The sequence below is a fragment of the Elgaria multicarinata genome, chromosome 21, assembly GCF_023053635.1.
Source record: "Elgaria multicarinata webbii isolate HBS135686 ecotype San Diego chromosome 21, rElgMul1.1.pri, whole genome shotgun sequence".
In the NCBI taxonomy this organism is placed as follows: Eukaryota; Metazoa; Chordata; class Lepidosauria; order Squamata; family Anguidae; genus Elgaria; species Elgaria multicarinata.
Window position 1 is genome coordinate 4,204,756 of NC_086191.1, and position 16,460 is coordinate 4,221,215.

Consider the following 16,460-nt stretch of genomic DNA (forward strand, 5'->3'; position numbering starts at 1 on the left):
TAAGGCCATCGAGTCCAACCCCCTGCTCAAGGCAGGAATCCACCTTCAAGCAGGACCTTGGGTTTAGCATTACGAGAGAACGTAAGAGCCCTGCTGGTTCAGACCGTGGGTCCGTCTAGTCCAGCACTCTGTTAACATAATGGCCAACCAGCTGTCAGCCTCACAAGCAGGACCTGAGTGCAACAGCAGCCTCCCACCCATGTTCCCCAGCAACTGGTGTAGATAGGCTTACTGCCTATATATTATTATTACATTTATTTGTATCCTGCCTTTTGCCCAATGCTGGGCCTCAAGGCGGCCTTACAAAGTTTAAAACATACATTGGGGGGGGGGGGAATGTTTAAAATACACGACAAAATTATAAGTCATTAACATAGATGGAGGGCCAGATTATTCTCCAAAGGCCTGCTGGAACAAAAAAGTTTTCGCCTGCTTCCGAAAGCCCATCAAGGAGGGAGCCAGGGAAGAGAGTTCCAGAGCACCGGAGCAGCCACCGAGAAGGCCCTCTCCCATGTTCCCACCAAGCGCGCCTGTGAAGATGGTGGGACTGAAAGAAGGGCTTCTCCAGAAGATCTCAAAGCACAAGCAGGCTCATAAGGGAGAATACCGTCTTTCAAATAACCTGGACCCGAGCCATATAGGGCTTTATAGGTCATAACCAGCACTTTGAATATACACTAGGAGAGCCCTGGCATTTGTTTATATATTTATTTAATTTCTATACCGCCCAATAGCTGAAGCTCTCTGGGCAGGTCACAAAAATTAAAACCACAAAGGTGCAGCATAAAAATATATAAACGCAGAAGCTTCAATCCACAATCTAAAAATACAACCAGAATGGAACCTGGCCGCAATGCCGAGATTTAAAATTCAGATTTAAAGCAGCTGAAAGACTAGGACCCTAAAATACCGGGGAAATAAAATGGTCTTCCCCTGGCGCCAAAAGGAGTACAGCGCAGACGTCAGCAGAAACTGTCCAGGGACCTCATTCCACGGCTGGGGTGCCATAGCAGAGAAGGCCCTTCCTCCTGGTAACCACCCTGCCATGGACTCTTCCACAATTTTTTAAAGAATAACCCATTAGGGAGGAGCATCATTGGTTCCTTCGGCAGCCATAGCAAAGGACCTGTGCACTTGCAGAGAGGTTTGGATTTTTAATCGAACGAACGAATAACTTGGATTTGCAGGCAGTCTCCTCCTCACCCAGAGAGCTTTTCAGATGCTCGTCTTTGTAGGGAGTTAGGTCTCTTTTGGCCTCCTCCCCTCCCCCCCCCTTTGAAATATTCCCTTTCCCTTTCAGACAAAACGGGAGGGAAGAAGTTCTCCAAGGAGTTTGAGGAAGCGAGCGCCAAGCTCGAGGAATTCGTCAACAGCTTGGACAAGCAGGTGAAGAGCGGCCCTTCCTTGACGGAAGTGCTGGAGAACGCCGGGATATTCTACGAGGCGCAGTACAAGGAGGTCAAGGTGGTGGCAAACGTGAGTACCAAGAGGCTGCCCCGCTTAGTCAAGCCCAGATGCGCAACCTTTGGGGCCCCCGAGGGCCACGTCGGAGGGAGCGCACGCGAGCGCCAACCTGCACACTCAAGGCTTTCCCTTGCTAGCGAGGAAACCCCTTCCTTCTGTCCCGTCTTTGAGGAGAGATTGGGGGGCGGGGGTCAGGAAGGGATTCCCGCGCTAGCAAGGGAAACCCCAGGCAAGGCTGCCACATTGCTTTTCAGCAGCAGCATTTTTGACGGGGTGCCAAAAACGTCCCCCTTCTTGCTCCCCTGAGAGGGGTGGGAACAGGGCAGGGAAATGTGTGGGGCTTCCTCTCTTTCCCCTCCGTAACAGGTTTTGAAGACCTCTTTGTCGAGACACGGTCTTAACCCGTGGTACTTGGCGGTCCGTGCTTGCCGCTGGCACGGTTTTTATTCTTTCATCGCCATATTTATTTATTTTAAACGTTTCTTGGCCGCCTTTCAGGGCAGAGGCCCTCCCAAGGCGGCTTACAACAATAAAATACATTAAACGTTAAAAGCAATAAAAACACGACCCAAATAAAATCGCAACTCATACAATAAAACCAGCAATAAAACTCCCAGGATCAACAATAGCAGTTCTCGTCATTGGAAGGCCATGGTAAAACGAAATGTTTTTAAGGCCTTCTGGAAAGCCTGTAAGGAGGGTGCGTGGCGGACCTCGGGTGGAAGTTTGTCCCAGAGGTTTGGGGGCCACCGCAGAGAAGGCCCTCTCTTGTTTGGACTCTCGTTTTTGGGCACCGCTCACTCTTCCCTGTTTTTCTTGGTTAGGCTTACAAAACATTTGCCAATAGAGTGAACAACCTCAAGAAGAAGCTGGATCAGCTGAAGGCGACGCTTCCTGATCCCGAGGAATCCCCCGTCCCCTCGCCAAGCATGGACGCTCCCTCCCCAACTGGCTCAGAGTCCCCCTTCCCCGGAATGGGGGACGAGGGCAACTCCCCTGCGCCAGAAGTAGAGAGGGAAAAGTCTCCGGAGCCCGCGACGGACAATCGCGACGTGGAGGACATGGAGCTGTCTGACGTGGAGGAGGACCCCCCGAAGATTATCGGTACGTTGCCTGGAGGGAGGCAGCCCTTGGGGACCTCCATTAGGCAGCTTGAAGGTGGCAACGGTCGCCCTGAGCTATTCCTTTCCAGGATGGGGATGCAGACCCTTCCTTGCCTGTGGGAAAGGGTCCCGTCCTGCTCATTTCATAAAATAGAAAATGTAGACGCTTAAATCCACAACCTAAAAATACAACCGGGATAAAACCTAGCAGCGGTGCGGAGATTTGAAATTCCGATTCAAAACAGCAGAGCCAAAAGACCAGGATGCTAAAACACCGGGGAAATAAAAGAAAGGGACTTGTATCCCGTGAGGGGATGCGGTTTTGCTTTTGGGATTAGGTCGCTGGTCTTCTGAAAGAGCCGTTGCCTTCCATTTCACGTGGTTGTAGCGGCATTTGCATGTCATCTGTATTCATAAGAACATAAAACAGAGCCCTGTTGGATCAGACCGAGGGTCCGTGTAGTCCAGCACTCTGTTCACACAGTGGTCAAGCGGCTGTCAGCCAGGTTGACCAACAAAGCAGGACACGGTTGCAGCAGCACCCTCCCACCCATGTTCCCCAGCAATTGGTGCATATACTGCCTCTGATATTGGAGGTAGCACATAGCCATCAGGGCTAGTAGCCACAAACAGCCTCCTCCTCCAGGAATTTATCCAACCCCCTTTGAAAGCCATCCAAATGGGTGGCCGCACCACCACATCTTGTGGGAGCGAGTTCCACAGTTTAACTCTGCTCTGTGTGAAGAAGTCCTTCCTTTGATCTGTCCGGAACCTCCCTTCGATTAGCTTCATGGGATGACGCCAAGTTCTAGTATTAAGGGAGAAGGAGAAAAACGTCTCGCGATCCACATTCTCCACACCAGGCATCATTTTGTCCACCTCTATCCTGTCTCCCCTCCGCCTCCTTCCCCCCCCCTCCAAGCTAAACAGTCCCAGCTGTTGGAACCTTATTTTATTATTTATTTATTTATTTATTTATTTAAGGATTTTTATGCCGCCATTCAGCCAAAAAAGGCTCTCACGGCGGCTTACAAAAGTATTTCTTGACAGTCCCTGCCCACAGGCTTACAATCTAAAAGACATGACACAAAAGGAAAGGGGATTGGGAGGGAGGAGGAGGAGGAGGGGGGAAAGGAAAGCAAATTCAGGCACTACAATCTTAGTTGCAAAGTTCCCTGGATCATTTCAGTTGCCCTCTTCCTGCACTGTTCTTCCGTGAATGGCCCGCTCTTCTCAGACACATGTGCGCACCCTCTTTTTTCATCACATTGGCTCTGCCTCTATAGCAGCTGATTATATTGACCCTACCAAGGAATCTCTTGACAACAGCCTCCTCCAACCTGGTGCCCTGCAGATGTGTTGGATTGCAGAGGGGTTGGAGTGCCTTCTGGAGGGGGCTCCGTTTCAGGAGAGGCTGCTCTGTTGCGAGTGCTTCCCGCTTGTGAAGGGTGCAGCCAGAGCTCAGCCCAGCGATTGCGGAATAGCCAACGCGGTTCCCGTCAGAGGGCCTGGGGGCAGCCGTTTCTAACTGGATGCCTGGCCGTGCAGTTTAGTGCAAAAGCAACTCCTGAATCCAGTAAATTATATGGCGAAGATGGGCGCTGCAGTCCCATGCATCTGGAGGGTACCAGGTTGGGGAAGGCCTGATGTGAACGAACTGGATCCTTCAGGGAGGAGACCAATCCAAAGTGAGGGGGTGGTCATACTCCTCTGAGTACGGGCAGCGTAGAAGCTAGAAGTTCACGAAGAACTTTCTTGTGAACAGAAAGGCTAGCGCAGTGGGGAAATTGCCTCAACTGTGGCTCGCTTGATGCAGATGTCAAACTTAAAACCAGGGTTAACTCCGCATCCCAGCCCGCTTTGAACCCTGGTTAAAATATTTAGGTGTGACGCACCGCAGCGGCTTACTTTCCTTAACCACAGTTGAGTTAAGGAAATGCTGGCATTACAGGAAACACACGAAACTGGGGTGGTGTGGGTGTCCTGAGTGGGACTCTGAGACCAAAAGAGGCTGAACTTGGTCCCTCCTCGAAAGCTAAACGGGGATTTAAAGGGTGCGGTTTGTTTTTGCGCTCCAGGACATTACTGCTGAACTGAGTAACTCTCCTTTCCTCCTTGCCTCTTTTGAACTAGTGGAAGAGAGAAAGGAGAAGCCGGCTGCTTTGACGCCAGCCCCCCCAAAGATGGCCGAGAGCGTCCCCAAAATGTCTCCTCCTCCGCCTGCAGCAGCAACAGCAGCCGGTGCAACGACCCCGGTGGGAGCAGTGACGCTGGCTCCGAGCCCCCTCACTCCTCCGCCCCCTAAGCCAGCCAACCCAGCGCCCCTCCCCCAGTCGCCGGCCCTTGCGTTGCCAAACCTTGCAAACGTAGATTTGGCCAAGATCAGCTCCATTCTCAGCAGTTTAACTTCGGTTATGAAGAACACAGGTGAGAGTGGCATGTTTTCTCTTTGCGTCATTTTTTTTCCTGTTTGATATCATTCTGGCCTTGCTAATTAGAATCGTAGAAGAGTAGAGTTGGAAAGGGCCCCTAAGGGGATCAAATCAAATAACGGGAAAGGAAGCCAGATTCCAGCTGGACATCAGGAAAAACTTCCTGACTCTTAGAGCAGTACAACAATGGAACCAGTTACCTAGGGAGGTTGTGGCCTCTCCCACACTAGAGGCCTTCAAGAGGCAGCTGGACAACCGTCTGTCAGGGATGCTTTAGGGTGGATTCCTGCATTGCGCAGGGGGTTGGACTCGATGGCCTTCTAGGCCCCTTCCAACTCTGCTATTCTATGATTCTATGATACCCCCTGCCTCTAGTGTGGGAGAGCCCACCACCTCCCTAGGTCACTGGTTCCATTGTCGTGCTGCTCTAACAGTCAGGACGTTTTACCTGTTGCCCTGATGGATTCTGGCTTCCTACAACTTGAGCCCATTACTCTGTGCCCTGTGCCCAGGGATGATTGAGAAGACATCCTGGCCTTGCGAGGGCCGAAGATTTCCACAAGCCTAGAATTCTTCTTTAGTCGCCTATCTGGGACCAGAGATTCCCGCAGGCGTTCCCCAATCTACTTCTTAAAGCATGGCTTTGTACCCTTGAGGGCTAGAAACTTGGGAGTTCTCAGGAATGAAAGCTTACACTCTGAGGAAGCTGGATCCTGCACCTAGTGCTGCTTCTTCGGGTTTTCTGCACTTCCATGGAAATGCAGCCCAGCTCCTCCTAACAGTATTTGGCACCTGCTTCCTCACTGTGATAATTTTTTTTTTTTAATGGTGCATGAGCTTGGAACGTGTGGCTAGGGGACGTAAGCGTTCTGTAGGCCGCGCTGCGTTTGGCTGCCAGTCCAGCAAAAATATCGCCGCTGTAGGCACGCTCCCTCTAGTTTGGCATCACTTAGCTTTTCATGCATCGGAAGCATGTCACGTTGTAGCAGACTGGAGCACACCTGCTTTGGGTTTAAGAGAGAGAGGCAAAGGTCCTGTCCAGCTGACACTTCAGGCTCTGGGGTTCGCGAAACTGTGGTTCACTGGGTATTATTATTATTATTATTATTATTATTATTATTATTATTATTATTATTTCTTACCCGCCTCTCCCTTTGGATTGAGGCCGTGAACAACATTAGTACAGGAATCAACACATCTTTAAAATTCTTGATTTTACATTCATCTGGGTAGGCCTGCCGGAAAAGGCTATTCTTCAAAGACTTCGCACTAACCGCAAGCCGTGTTGTCGCACACAACACTTTAAGCCACGGTTGTTATTTATTATTATTGCATTTATATCCCAGCTTTTTTCCCTGCGAGGAACTCAAGGCGGCGTACATAACCCTCCTCCTCTCCGCTTTATCCTCGCAACAACAACCTTGTGAGGTAGGCTGGGCTGAGAGGCTGTGACCGGCCCAAAGTCACCCAGTGGGTTTCCGTGGCCGAGCGGGGACTTGAACCCGAATCTCCCGACTCCCAGTCTGGCGCTCTAGCCACTACGCCACACTGGTTAGAGCCTGCTGTAGATGGTTCGACTATGCTTAGTGAGTGAGCAGGTTTTAGCACAACGCACCGCAGAAGACACCTTAAACCCTGCTGCTTCACCAATAGCCTTAACCAGCAGGGTTTAAGGTGTCTTCTGAACGGGCCCATTGTTGCCTTACTTGCCTTCTGATCCTGAAAACGTCACGTCCACGTCTCCTCCCTCCTAGAAACTTCGCCCCCTCTGATCCGTTACCCCTCTGCGTGTCCCTTCTTTGGGCTGGGTTTTGCAGCCTTCAGCTGAGTGCCAAAGGTTGGCTCTTCTGCCCAGCGGGTTCCTTCTGCACATGCCTAACCTGTACAACCTTTTCTCCCCTCTCCCTCCCTCCCTCCCTCCCTCCCTCCCTCCTCAGGTGTCAGTCCTGCCTCGAGACCTTCTCCCGGGACCCCGACAAGCCCAATGAGTCTTACGGGTGGCTTGAAGACCCCGGCTACAGGGCCCCTGTCCGCACCTCCAAACCCTTTGGCCAATATCCTTTCCAAAGTGGAGATCACCCCGGAGAGTATCCTGTCTGTGCTCTCCAAGACCCAGTCCCAATCTGGGCCGGGCTTGCAAGGTAAATAAACGGGCCGCTGGAGGTGGTGCCGGTTGTCAGGTTAGCTGCTTGAAGCTGTGCCAAGTATCAGCAGACTTGCTAGAATAAACAAGCTGAGCTGGCTGGCACAGGCTGTTCTCCTGAAGAAGAGCCCCAGGCTTAAAATGGAGCAGAGTTTCGCTTTGTGCCAAGCTGGAAAGTTGCCAGCTTGATTCCCCCCCCCACCTCCACCCCCGGTGTTTCGAAACTACCCTCCAGGGCTGCACACAAGACAGAAGCCACGTTGCGGCAAAGCGCCCCTGGGGCTCTGCAGGTTGAGGCTTCGGGCACAGCCGCAGAGCCATTGAAGGGTGGCAGAATATGCTGATAAAAACAGCGAGATAAAATGGGGCCCGGATTTGCTGGAAGAGCGTCGAAAGCTGCGCGTTGGTGCTCTTTGGCAGCGGTTCCCTCGCTGCCTGACTTAAGCTGTTCCTTTCCCACTTCAGGTTTGTCCTCGTTCCTTCAGAGCGTTGCCGGGAACTCTGCCCAGCCCAGTGAGATGGCATCCCAGAGCACATCTCCCTCGCCTGCCAACACGACCGCGGCTCCTTCTGGGAAGGGCAGGAATGTTTCGTCTAACCTGCCATCCTTCGTACCCCAGAGTTTTGGTTATTCGCCAAATTCCTCCTCCTCTGCCGAGGTTTCCTCCACATCGGTCAACAAGGTCCCTGCTGGGCATAGCACGGGGCTCCCCGGCACCAGTTTTAAGCCTCCGACCAACTCCTTGGGGTTCGCCGGCGCCCAGGCCAGCAGCCCTTCCCTGCAGCCAGCGGAGAACCCAATGAATCAGTCTTCCGAGATCTCGGAGACCAAGCTGGAGGCTGAGCCCACATCTCCCAGTCTGGAGATGAAGATACACAACTTCTTAAAGGGGAACCCGGGGTTCAGCGGCTTAAATCTCAATATCCCGATCTTGAGCAACTTGGGATCTGGCATGCTGCCCGAAAGCCATTCGGCGTCGGCGGATTTCAACCGCGGGCCCACGAGCACTTCCATGGACAGCATAGACGGGACGCCCGTCCGCGACGAACGGAGCGGGACGCCCACCCAGGACGAGATGATGGACAAGCCCTCGTCCAGCAACCTCGACACCATGTCGCTGCTCTCGAAGATCATCAGCCCCGGCTCGTCTACTCCAAGCAGTACGAGGTCGCCTCTTCAGAGCCGGGACGACGGCTACCCCCAAGAACTGTCGAATTCGGTGTACAGGTCTTTCAGCCTAAGCCGTGACTCCCCGGCCAGCATGTATAAACAGTCCTCCGACGGCATTGAGTTACCGTCCTCCTTAATGGACTCCCCTCAGGAGAAGTTCTATCCGGACACCTCCTTCCAGGAGGACGAGGATTACCGTGACTTCGATTACTCCGGCCCTCCGCCATCGGCCTTGGTGAACCTGGAGAAGCAGCCGGCCAAATCCATCCTGAAATCCGGTAAGCTCCCCGAGTCTCTGGAGTACCAGCCGGTTATGTCCAGCTACAGTCAACGCGCTCCGGGCTTTGGCTTGAAATCGCCCTTCCCGCAGTCCATGAGGCCTCTCCACGACCCGAGCGAAAGCAGTGATCCCTTGTCCCCTCCCGGCGTGTACGGAAGCTACAACTTACGAGCGAGCGACTCCGGCTCGGACGCCTCCCCCACGCCGAGCAAGAACGACGTCTTTTTCCCGCCCGATTCCAATCACAACAGCTTGTCCAAATCCATGCCCCACTCCGGCCTGTCGCAGAAGCAGTACCCGGATTCTCCTCACTTGGTTCCCCACCGGTCACTTTTCTCCCCCCAGAACGCGCTGATGTCCCCGGCCAGCAGGCTCCCGACGTCCAACGCGGAGAAGCCCGTCGTGTCTTCCATCTCGGCCACGTCCACCATCGAGTTCAAGAACATGCTGAAGAACGCGTCGCGCAAGCCCTCCGAGGAGAACAAGCATTTCGGCCAGGGCCCGAAAGGCAACGCCGGCGATGGCGCCGGCCTGGGCCAGGCTGGGCTCTCCGCGGGAGGAGAGCAACAGAAGCAGCAGCAAGAGGAGCATTACCGGATCGAGACCCGGGTGTCGTCGTCTTGCCTAGACTTGCCCGACAGCACCGAGGAGAAGGGAGCCCCCATAGAAACCCTGGGCTACCACAACGCGTCCAGTCGGGGGATGTCTGGCGAGCCCATTCAGACGGTAGAGTCCATCAGAGTCCTCGGGAAAGGAAATAGAGGCCACGGGCGGGAGACCAACAGAGCAGGGTGGTTTGAGTTGAGCAGCGCGGGGAGCACCTTCGACAACGGCCCTTCGAGCGCAGCGGAGATGCCGGCCGTGGGAACCGGGAGCGGCGGCGGCGGGAGCAGCGGTGTGTCAGGCTTCCAGCCCCAGTACAAGGACCGCGTGCCGCCGTTTCAGGAGAACGTCAACAACTTCCGGGCCGGGAGCTTCAGCGCCGCCTTCGACCGCCACGTCCCGCCGCCTCCCCTCGAGCACGGGACTTCCTTCCCCAGGGACCAAATGGGCCCGCCTCCCGCAGCGCCTCAGCCTCTGCCGCCAAAGGATCTGGGTCCCCTCTTCCCTCGGGACCACTCGGTCCCCCCTCCGCGGATGCCGTCGGTGGACCACGCCGGCCCTTTCTCGAAGGAAGCCTCCTCCCCACGCCCCTTGCCTCACGGCGTCCCTCCCCCCCCCGCCCCCCTCCTTCCCCACCCAGCCGCCCCCTCCGCTTCCCGTGGAGCACGGCAGCGGTCCCTTCTCCAGCCCCCCGCCCCCGCCCGGGGACCGCGGCCTCCCGTTTCCGGCTCCCCCCCTGGCCTCGGAGCATGGGGCGGTCCACCAAGGGACGGTGAAAGAGCGTTTCAGCCTGCCGCCGGGAGCAGCCCGGGACCAAGCAGCCCAGCCGCAGCGCGATCACGGCGGCGGCCAGTCGCTCGGCCGAGCTCGCGAGAGCATTGGCCTGGCCGCCCTGTCGAGGGATCCGCTCGTGGCCGCCCTTAACATCGGCCCCTCGGTCCCCCCTCACCGAGACGGCACAAACCGAGGCGGGTTGGGGTTGAGGACCCCGAGGCCGGATTTCCGACCCAGGGAGCTTTTCTTAAACAGGGACCCCTTTAACAGCTTAAAACGGCCTCGCCCCCCCTTTGCCCGGGGCCCCCCCTTCTTCGCACCAAAACGCCCCTTCTTCCCTCCCAGGTACTGAATGAAGGTGTTCCGGAACGTTCTAGAGAGCAGTGGGGGAGTGGCGCTTTCACTTCCATTTTATTCTTCCCCCTCCCCCCCTGCCCCTTAAAGGGGCCCCGCAACTTTTTTCGTTGTCAATTAAGGTATGTTCTATACTACAATATATATACAACCTATATATATATATTGTTCTGTTGGTTTCATGGGTTTCGTTTGTATTTTTTAGCCGTCAGCCTCAATTATAAGGGAGAGTAAGTTGAAGGGGTGGTTTTCGTTTGGTTTTTTGCAAAATAATTTAAAAAACTAATCGTAAGGTGGTTGTTGAAATAAAAATAATAATAATCAGTAGCTACAAAAACTTCACCGAACGCAGGATTTTTTAAAAAGCCAAGTTGGGACTCCTTCAAACCTATTAAGGAAGATTTTTTTAAAAAGGTCCACGGCTTCCCATTCCTGCCGCCTCTTTTTTCCCCCTTTTCTCTGTCACAAATCTTCCCATTCCTTTCCTCAGCGGCATGTGTTGCTTCTTCTCTGATGCGTTTCTTTTCTGGTTTTCCCGTGGGTCGAGCCAGCCGTAGGCGGAGGAAGGTTGGGTAGGGTGTTTCCCCTCTTTCCTTCTTTTCTTTTTGCACTGCTTTCAGGTTCATAAAAGTTCTCGTGCATTTCTCAGTTGGGGTGAGGACCAGAAAGCTGTGGTAGCGTAATTTGACTTCGCCTGGCCCACTTCTTCCCCGCCCGCATGTTCTGCCTCTGTGCCCTCCCTCCTGAAGCCAGCTCTGAGTTGCCTCTCTCAACGCAACTGTGGCCATAGACAAACTTTTCGTGGAAACTGGAATTCTCTCAATAGCTACACACACACACACACATGCCCTCTTTTCGGCTACCAGAAAGCTGCATTTTTAAGTTCGGAATATTTTGCCGTGCTGCACATTTCTTAAAAGTAATATTGCATAACGTGTGCACGCGCGTTTTAAAGCGAAAATCGTCGTAAAAATACATAGATGCGCCACTTTTATACGTCGGATGGATTTCAAAGGTCCTGGATTTATGTCGGTTGTCTTTTCGTTAAATCCAACATTTCCCCCTAGGCGTTGCAGAAGAGGCAATCTTAAAAGGCCAAGGCTTCCCGAATGATGCTGGACTCCTGCTTCTCCGTTCCCCTAGTTGACGGTTAAGTTTGGTTCGCCGCATAATTTCGTTTTGGAGAATGCCAAAGCCTAACCCAAGTTCCACAGCAATCAGCACATGTCCATTAAGATTTCACTCTGTCCCTCTTCCTCAAAACCGATGTACCCCAGGTGTGTTGTACTACAATTCCCATCACCCCAGCCAGCACGCTCACTGCCCAGGCTGGTGTGAGTTGATGGGAATTGAAGTCCAGCTTCTCCGGAGGCCACCCAGTTGGGCAAGGTGGCTACATAAATGTATGTGAGACGATTTGTGATTAATGCCCCCTCTCTAAAATTTAAAGTCTCCAAAGGTCCTTGAGGATGGCGGGGTGCCCCCCTGATAAACCAGTTTAACAGCATAGGGCGTCTCCTTGGCTTGACCCAGTGTGCTTGCTGTAGAGCGCGAACACGTTTGCCTGCGTGGCACAAGAAAGCCAGCACCGTGGCTACTTTGTACAGCTTCCTTTCCCCCACTTAATTGCATGACTTCTGTAATTCTTGATACGTGTTTCTTTAGACATCTGGGAGGGTTAGTTTCAGCAGCTGGGGCGGGAGAGAAGAAAAGGAAAATAACTTCTTACGCGCCACACAAGTCATCAAAGGTGTGATCTACCAAAGACTTCTCCCACGTCAGCCCCTGTTGAAACTTTTCAGTGGGACTTGCACAGGAGATCTTTCTGGTGGAGTACGCCCTCACCTTGCACCGATATTTTCATTTTCATTTATTTTATTTTTAAAAGACAGGCTTCGGAATGCAAAGGATTGAAACCAATATTGAACAGACAAAGCCTGTTTGCTTTCATTTGTTTGCTTCCTTTCTAGGATACAGAATGTGAAATTTCTTATTTCTGCTGCTCTCTTAGCGGCGATTTTGTTCTTTTTAAAAAGAAAGGGGGGGGGGAAAGGAAAGAAAAATCCGGAGGTAACGAAAACACCCAATTGCTACTGCTGCTCAAGATTGCCACGTAAAATCGGAAAATGGCTTTTTGCAATCAGATCTGGAGTGCCATTTGGGCATCTTCCAAGCCAAGAACTGAAAAAAAGAACGTAACTTGTAAAAAGGCAAAAATATTTTAACGGTGAAGTTCCATGTCTTTTCCCCCACTCCCCTGTTCTTTTTTATACCTGATTTTGTGCTTTTACTTTAAAATGTTCACAGTTAACTAATGGCAGCAATGTACATATGTGTGTAAAAAAAAAAAAATAGAAAGAAAAACAAAAAAGCCAGTTAGTTTGTTGGGCAGGAAGGGATCTTCCTGTCTGAATTTTTTTTCCCCTTCCCTTTACTTTGCTGTTACTTTTGTATTTCACCTGATAAAGAGAGAGAAAAATGGAAAGAAATAAACGTGTATTTTTTAAGGAAAACATTAGTGTCTCTTATGAAGGACAGAATTTCCTAAGAGAGGAAAGCAAACCGCACGCCGCTTTCCAGCTGTTTTGGAAACGCAGAGGCAGGGTTTAAAGTATTACACTTGGTACAACTCTCGATGGTCATGGATGACAGAAATAATTTCTAACGAAGGTTTTATTGGGTCGTTTGAAAAGGCCATCCCTGCGGGGTGACGGGCCAGTCTTCTCAATAGGCGTTCTCCCCACCCCACCCCACCCACCCCAAAAATCCCCATAGATCAGCCTTCCCTGGCCTGGTGACCTGGACTACAACTCCCGTCATGCTGTCTTGGGAAAGATGGGAGCTGTAGTCCAACAGAGCTGGAGGTCTCCAGGCTAGGGAAGGCTGCTACAGATGCACATTTTGGCCTTTCTAGATTAGCATAGCCCAGGAAAATAGTTCTTCTCTCGTTTGGGCTCACGCAGCATGTTTACAGAGTAGACTTCGCCCGTGGAACGCTGTCCGGGTTGGGAAAACCAGGTTTCAGACAACGTGAGCAAACCCAGAACCCGCTGCCCTTGAAAAGAGGGAGCAGCCGCCCGGGCGAAAACCCACGGGGATGACGCAGAAGTGGGCAGCGGCAGGGCTGCCATTTTGAAGACACTGTAAATAATTGGTGTGCTTTTTATTTTTTGTGCCTGTTTAAAAGAGCAAAAAAAGTTGAATATTTGTTGGCTTGGATTTATTTTCAAGTGTTTTCTTGTGCAGGGCGGGGGCGGGGTGGGGGTGGGGGAGAACCGGAGTCGCTTTGGGGCAATGCAGCCTCCAGCCGCTGCAGACCGTCTCTTGAATTGTACATTAATCCATTGAATAAAATAACTAGTTTGAATGTTTTGATATTCTTCTTGTAAATAAAGCCCTCTTTTAAGTGTGCAATAGGTGTATAAGGTTGAGAATACGCCTGAAGAGCCGGACCCAGCTTGTCCCTGCTTCGCAGCCTGCAGTCAAAGCCGGAAGATCGCTTCGCTGTCAACCGAGCGACCAGCCGGAGGAGATGTGGAGGGGCCTGCTGCTTAAAGGGGTGGGGTGGGGGGAGACGCGCCGTCCGTTTTCAAAGGCCTGCAGGCGACGTTTTGCGGAAGTGTTGACTGTTCTCGATTGTGCATCTTTCTCTTTGGAAGGCGGCCTCCGGATGGAAGCCTTTTTGAAGTGCAGCACTTCGATGGTTGAGATCCCAGCCGCTGCCTGCCTGCCTGCCGCCCTGCCTTCCCTTATTTTTGTATTGCATACTAATAAAGTGTTCTTGACTTGGTGTGGCCTCCATTTCTAGGCGAAAAGGGCTCGGAACCATTTCCTCACCTTCCCACAGCTTCAACGGGCCGGTCGGCCTGGCGTTGATCCGATGGGGCCAGGCCGGGGGGCGGGGGTTTCCAATGTGCCGTGGGGTGATAATAGAAGGACTGTAGGAGCAATGAGGCCGTACACCTTCGCCACTCCTACTCTGCAGTATCTGATAATGCTGAAACAAATTGAAATTGAGTGGAGGGGTGTGGGGTTTTGGGGGGGGGGGGTTCAATTGTTTGTCCAGACTGTAAACAAGTTCACTGGCCTGTTTTTCTCCCCGTTCCACTTTTCTTTTGTGTTTTTCATAAAAGGTTGTCACACAGAGGAGGGCCAGGATCTCTTCTCGATCCTCCCAGAGTGCAGGATGCGGAATAACAAGCCACATTCCAGCTGGACATCAGGAAAAACTTCCTGACTGTTAGAGCAGTACGACAATGGAACCAGTTACCTAGGGCGGTGGTGGGCTCTCCCACCCTAGGGGCAGCTGGACAACGCTCTGTCAGGGATGCTTTAGGGTGGATTCCTGCATTGAGCAGGGAGTTGGACTCGATGGCCTTGTAGGCCCCTTCCAACTCTGCTATTCTATGATTCTAATGTTACGGCTGTTAGAACACTCTGGCTTAAAGTGGCGGCTGGGACATTTTTTAGAAAGCTTATTGGAGATGCTGGGGGCTCTCTTCCCAGGTGTGTGCTCTTGCTGGAACCAGACGGGCACTCAAAGCTAGCTGAGCCCGCCCATGGCCGCTGCTGCTGTGTGTTGACGTTTGAAGCTTGTGGCTCAAACTGAGCGAGAAACGCGGGGAAAAGTAGCCCTGAATCCTACTTTCCCTGGTGGAACTGAAAAACTCCTAGTGTAGGATCGTTGGCTTTCGTTGATATCTCCCCTGACGTCAACGAGGCGAGAGTTTTCTTTTCGCCCCTCGAGACGCGAGGCAGGCGCCGAATTGAGTCACGTCCACGCGTGCCGTTTTGCGTGTGGCCTAAGCCCCACCGCTTCATGCAGTAGGTGCAGTTCTGTGTGTAGCATGTGTGTGTGTGTATGTGGAAGTGTATGCTTGTGTGTTTCCATTTATTTATTTATTTATTTATTTATTACATTTTTATACCGTCCAATAGCCGAAGCGCTCTGGGCGGTTCACAAGCTCTCTGGGCGGTTTCCTTTCTGCCCACAGGCACTGAAGTAGCCCTTACTCTGTGCAGCCCTTCTAAGTGAGTTCATGGCTGTTGGCAGAGAAAGGGGGGAAAAGGCATATATTCAAAATATCAGAGCTTAAGTCATTTCTCCGTTTGCATCTAATGGGACAAACGGCCTTCAATTTATCACCCTGGCAAAACAAATGCTTCATGTCTTTAGGCACCATATTGGTTGACTTCCCCTCCACCCTACTTTTATGTTTTGAGAGTTGTCGCAGGTCTCGGGCGTCGCGATACACCAAATAGGTCTGTCTCCTGTGTAAGTGTGCATTAGATGGGCCTGGGAAGGTTGCCCTGGGAATTCCTTTCAGGGGGAAGGGAGGCCTGGATTTCCCCGCCTGTGCTGCTGACTTCAGCATCTTGGCTTGTAAAGGCAGCAGTCCTTCTCACCAGGTTTGCAGCAGGAGGACGGTCAAGAAGTTGAGTGTTGACTTTTTTCCCCCCCCTTTTAAGCAGTGCACTGTCAAGCAGAAAGACCTTATCTGGAACGTTAAGTAAGTGACCCCACCAACATGCCCTCTCTTACGGCTCGAGGGCATCGAAATGCTGCGGGTCGGGTAGTTCTGTCGTTGCAGGGAAAGCTCCAGCAGTGGGCGGGAGAGGCAAACGCCGTCCGTGAACTTTGGTTTGAGCCGTGTTGGGAGTTTGGCTCTGAGCAAGCAGCACTTTTGCCTCCGTTGGCAATGGCTGCTAAAGGAGCTTTGCTGGGATTCCAAAGGCCGTCCAAAGCTCCCCTGCTCATGGCCTCTTCCCTTCCAAAGGTTAGGGTGGTCACAACGAGACTAGGGACGTGTCAGTGGGTGGCCACCTAACTTCACTGGACCAGCAGATTGCCTAGGGCTTGACTAAACGTCCGCAGCTGATGATGGAGCGGCCAGCAAGGACAAGTCCCTTGTAGAGCTGGCCAAGCAGAAACCAGCATCCATTGGAGGCCTGCATACAATTCCACACCAAGGCTAGCACTGGGACCTGACTTGTATATGGCTAACGTTTCCCCCCTGTGGGCTAAGCATTTCGGCTCCATCCCACTGGCACTCAAATGCTCTCCCTGCTGTGCTTTCAAAAATTATTTTGTCTATTTTTGATCTGTCGTTCGGGCCCGATTGGATCCCGGTTCAAT

General features: G+C 52.4%; 1 protein-coding gene across 1 annotated transcript in view; it reads left to right on the plus strand.

Moving 5' to 3' along the window:
- Nucleotides 1–13,564, plus strand: part of RPRD2 (regulation of nuclear pre-mRNA domain containing 2) — a 49,184-nt gene extending 35,620 nt beyond the window's left edge. Inside the window, 6 exon segments of the mRNA XM_063145709.1 lie at nt 1,301–1,476; nt 2,289–2,568; nt 4,701–4,994; nt 6,937–7,140; nt 7,608–9,805; nt 9,807–13,564. Of these exon segments, the coding sequence (XP_063001779.1) occupies nt 1,301–1,476; nt 2,289–2,568; nt 4,701–4,994; nt 6,937–7,140; nt 7,608–9,805; nt 9,807–10,322 (3,668 nt within the window). The 3' untranslated portion in view covers nt 10,323–13,564.
- Nucleotides 13,565–16,460: the final 2,896 nt, after the last annotated feature.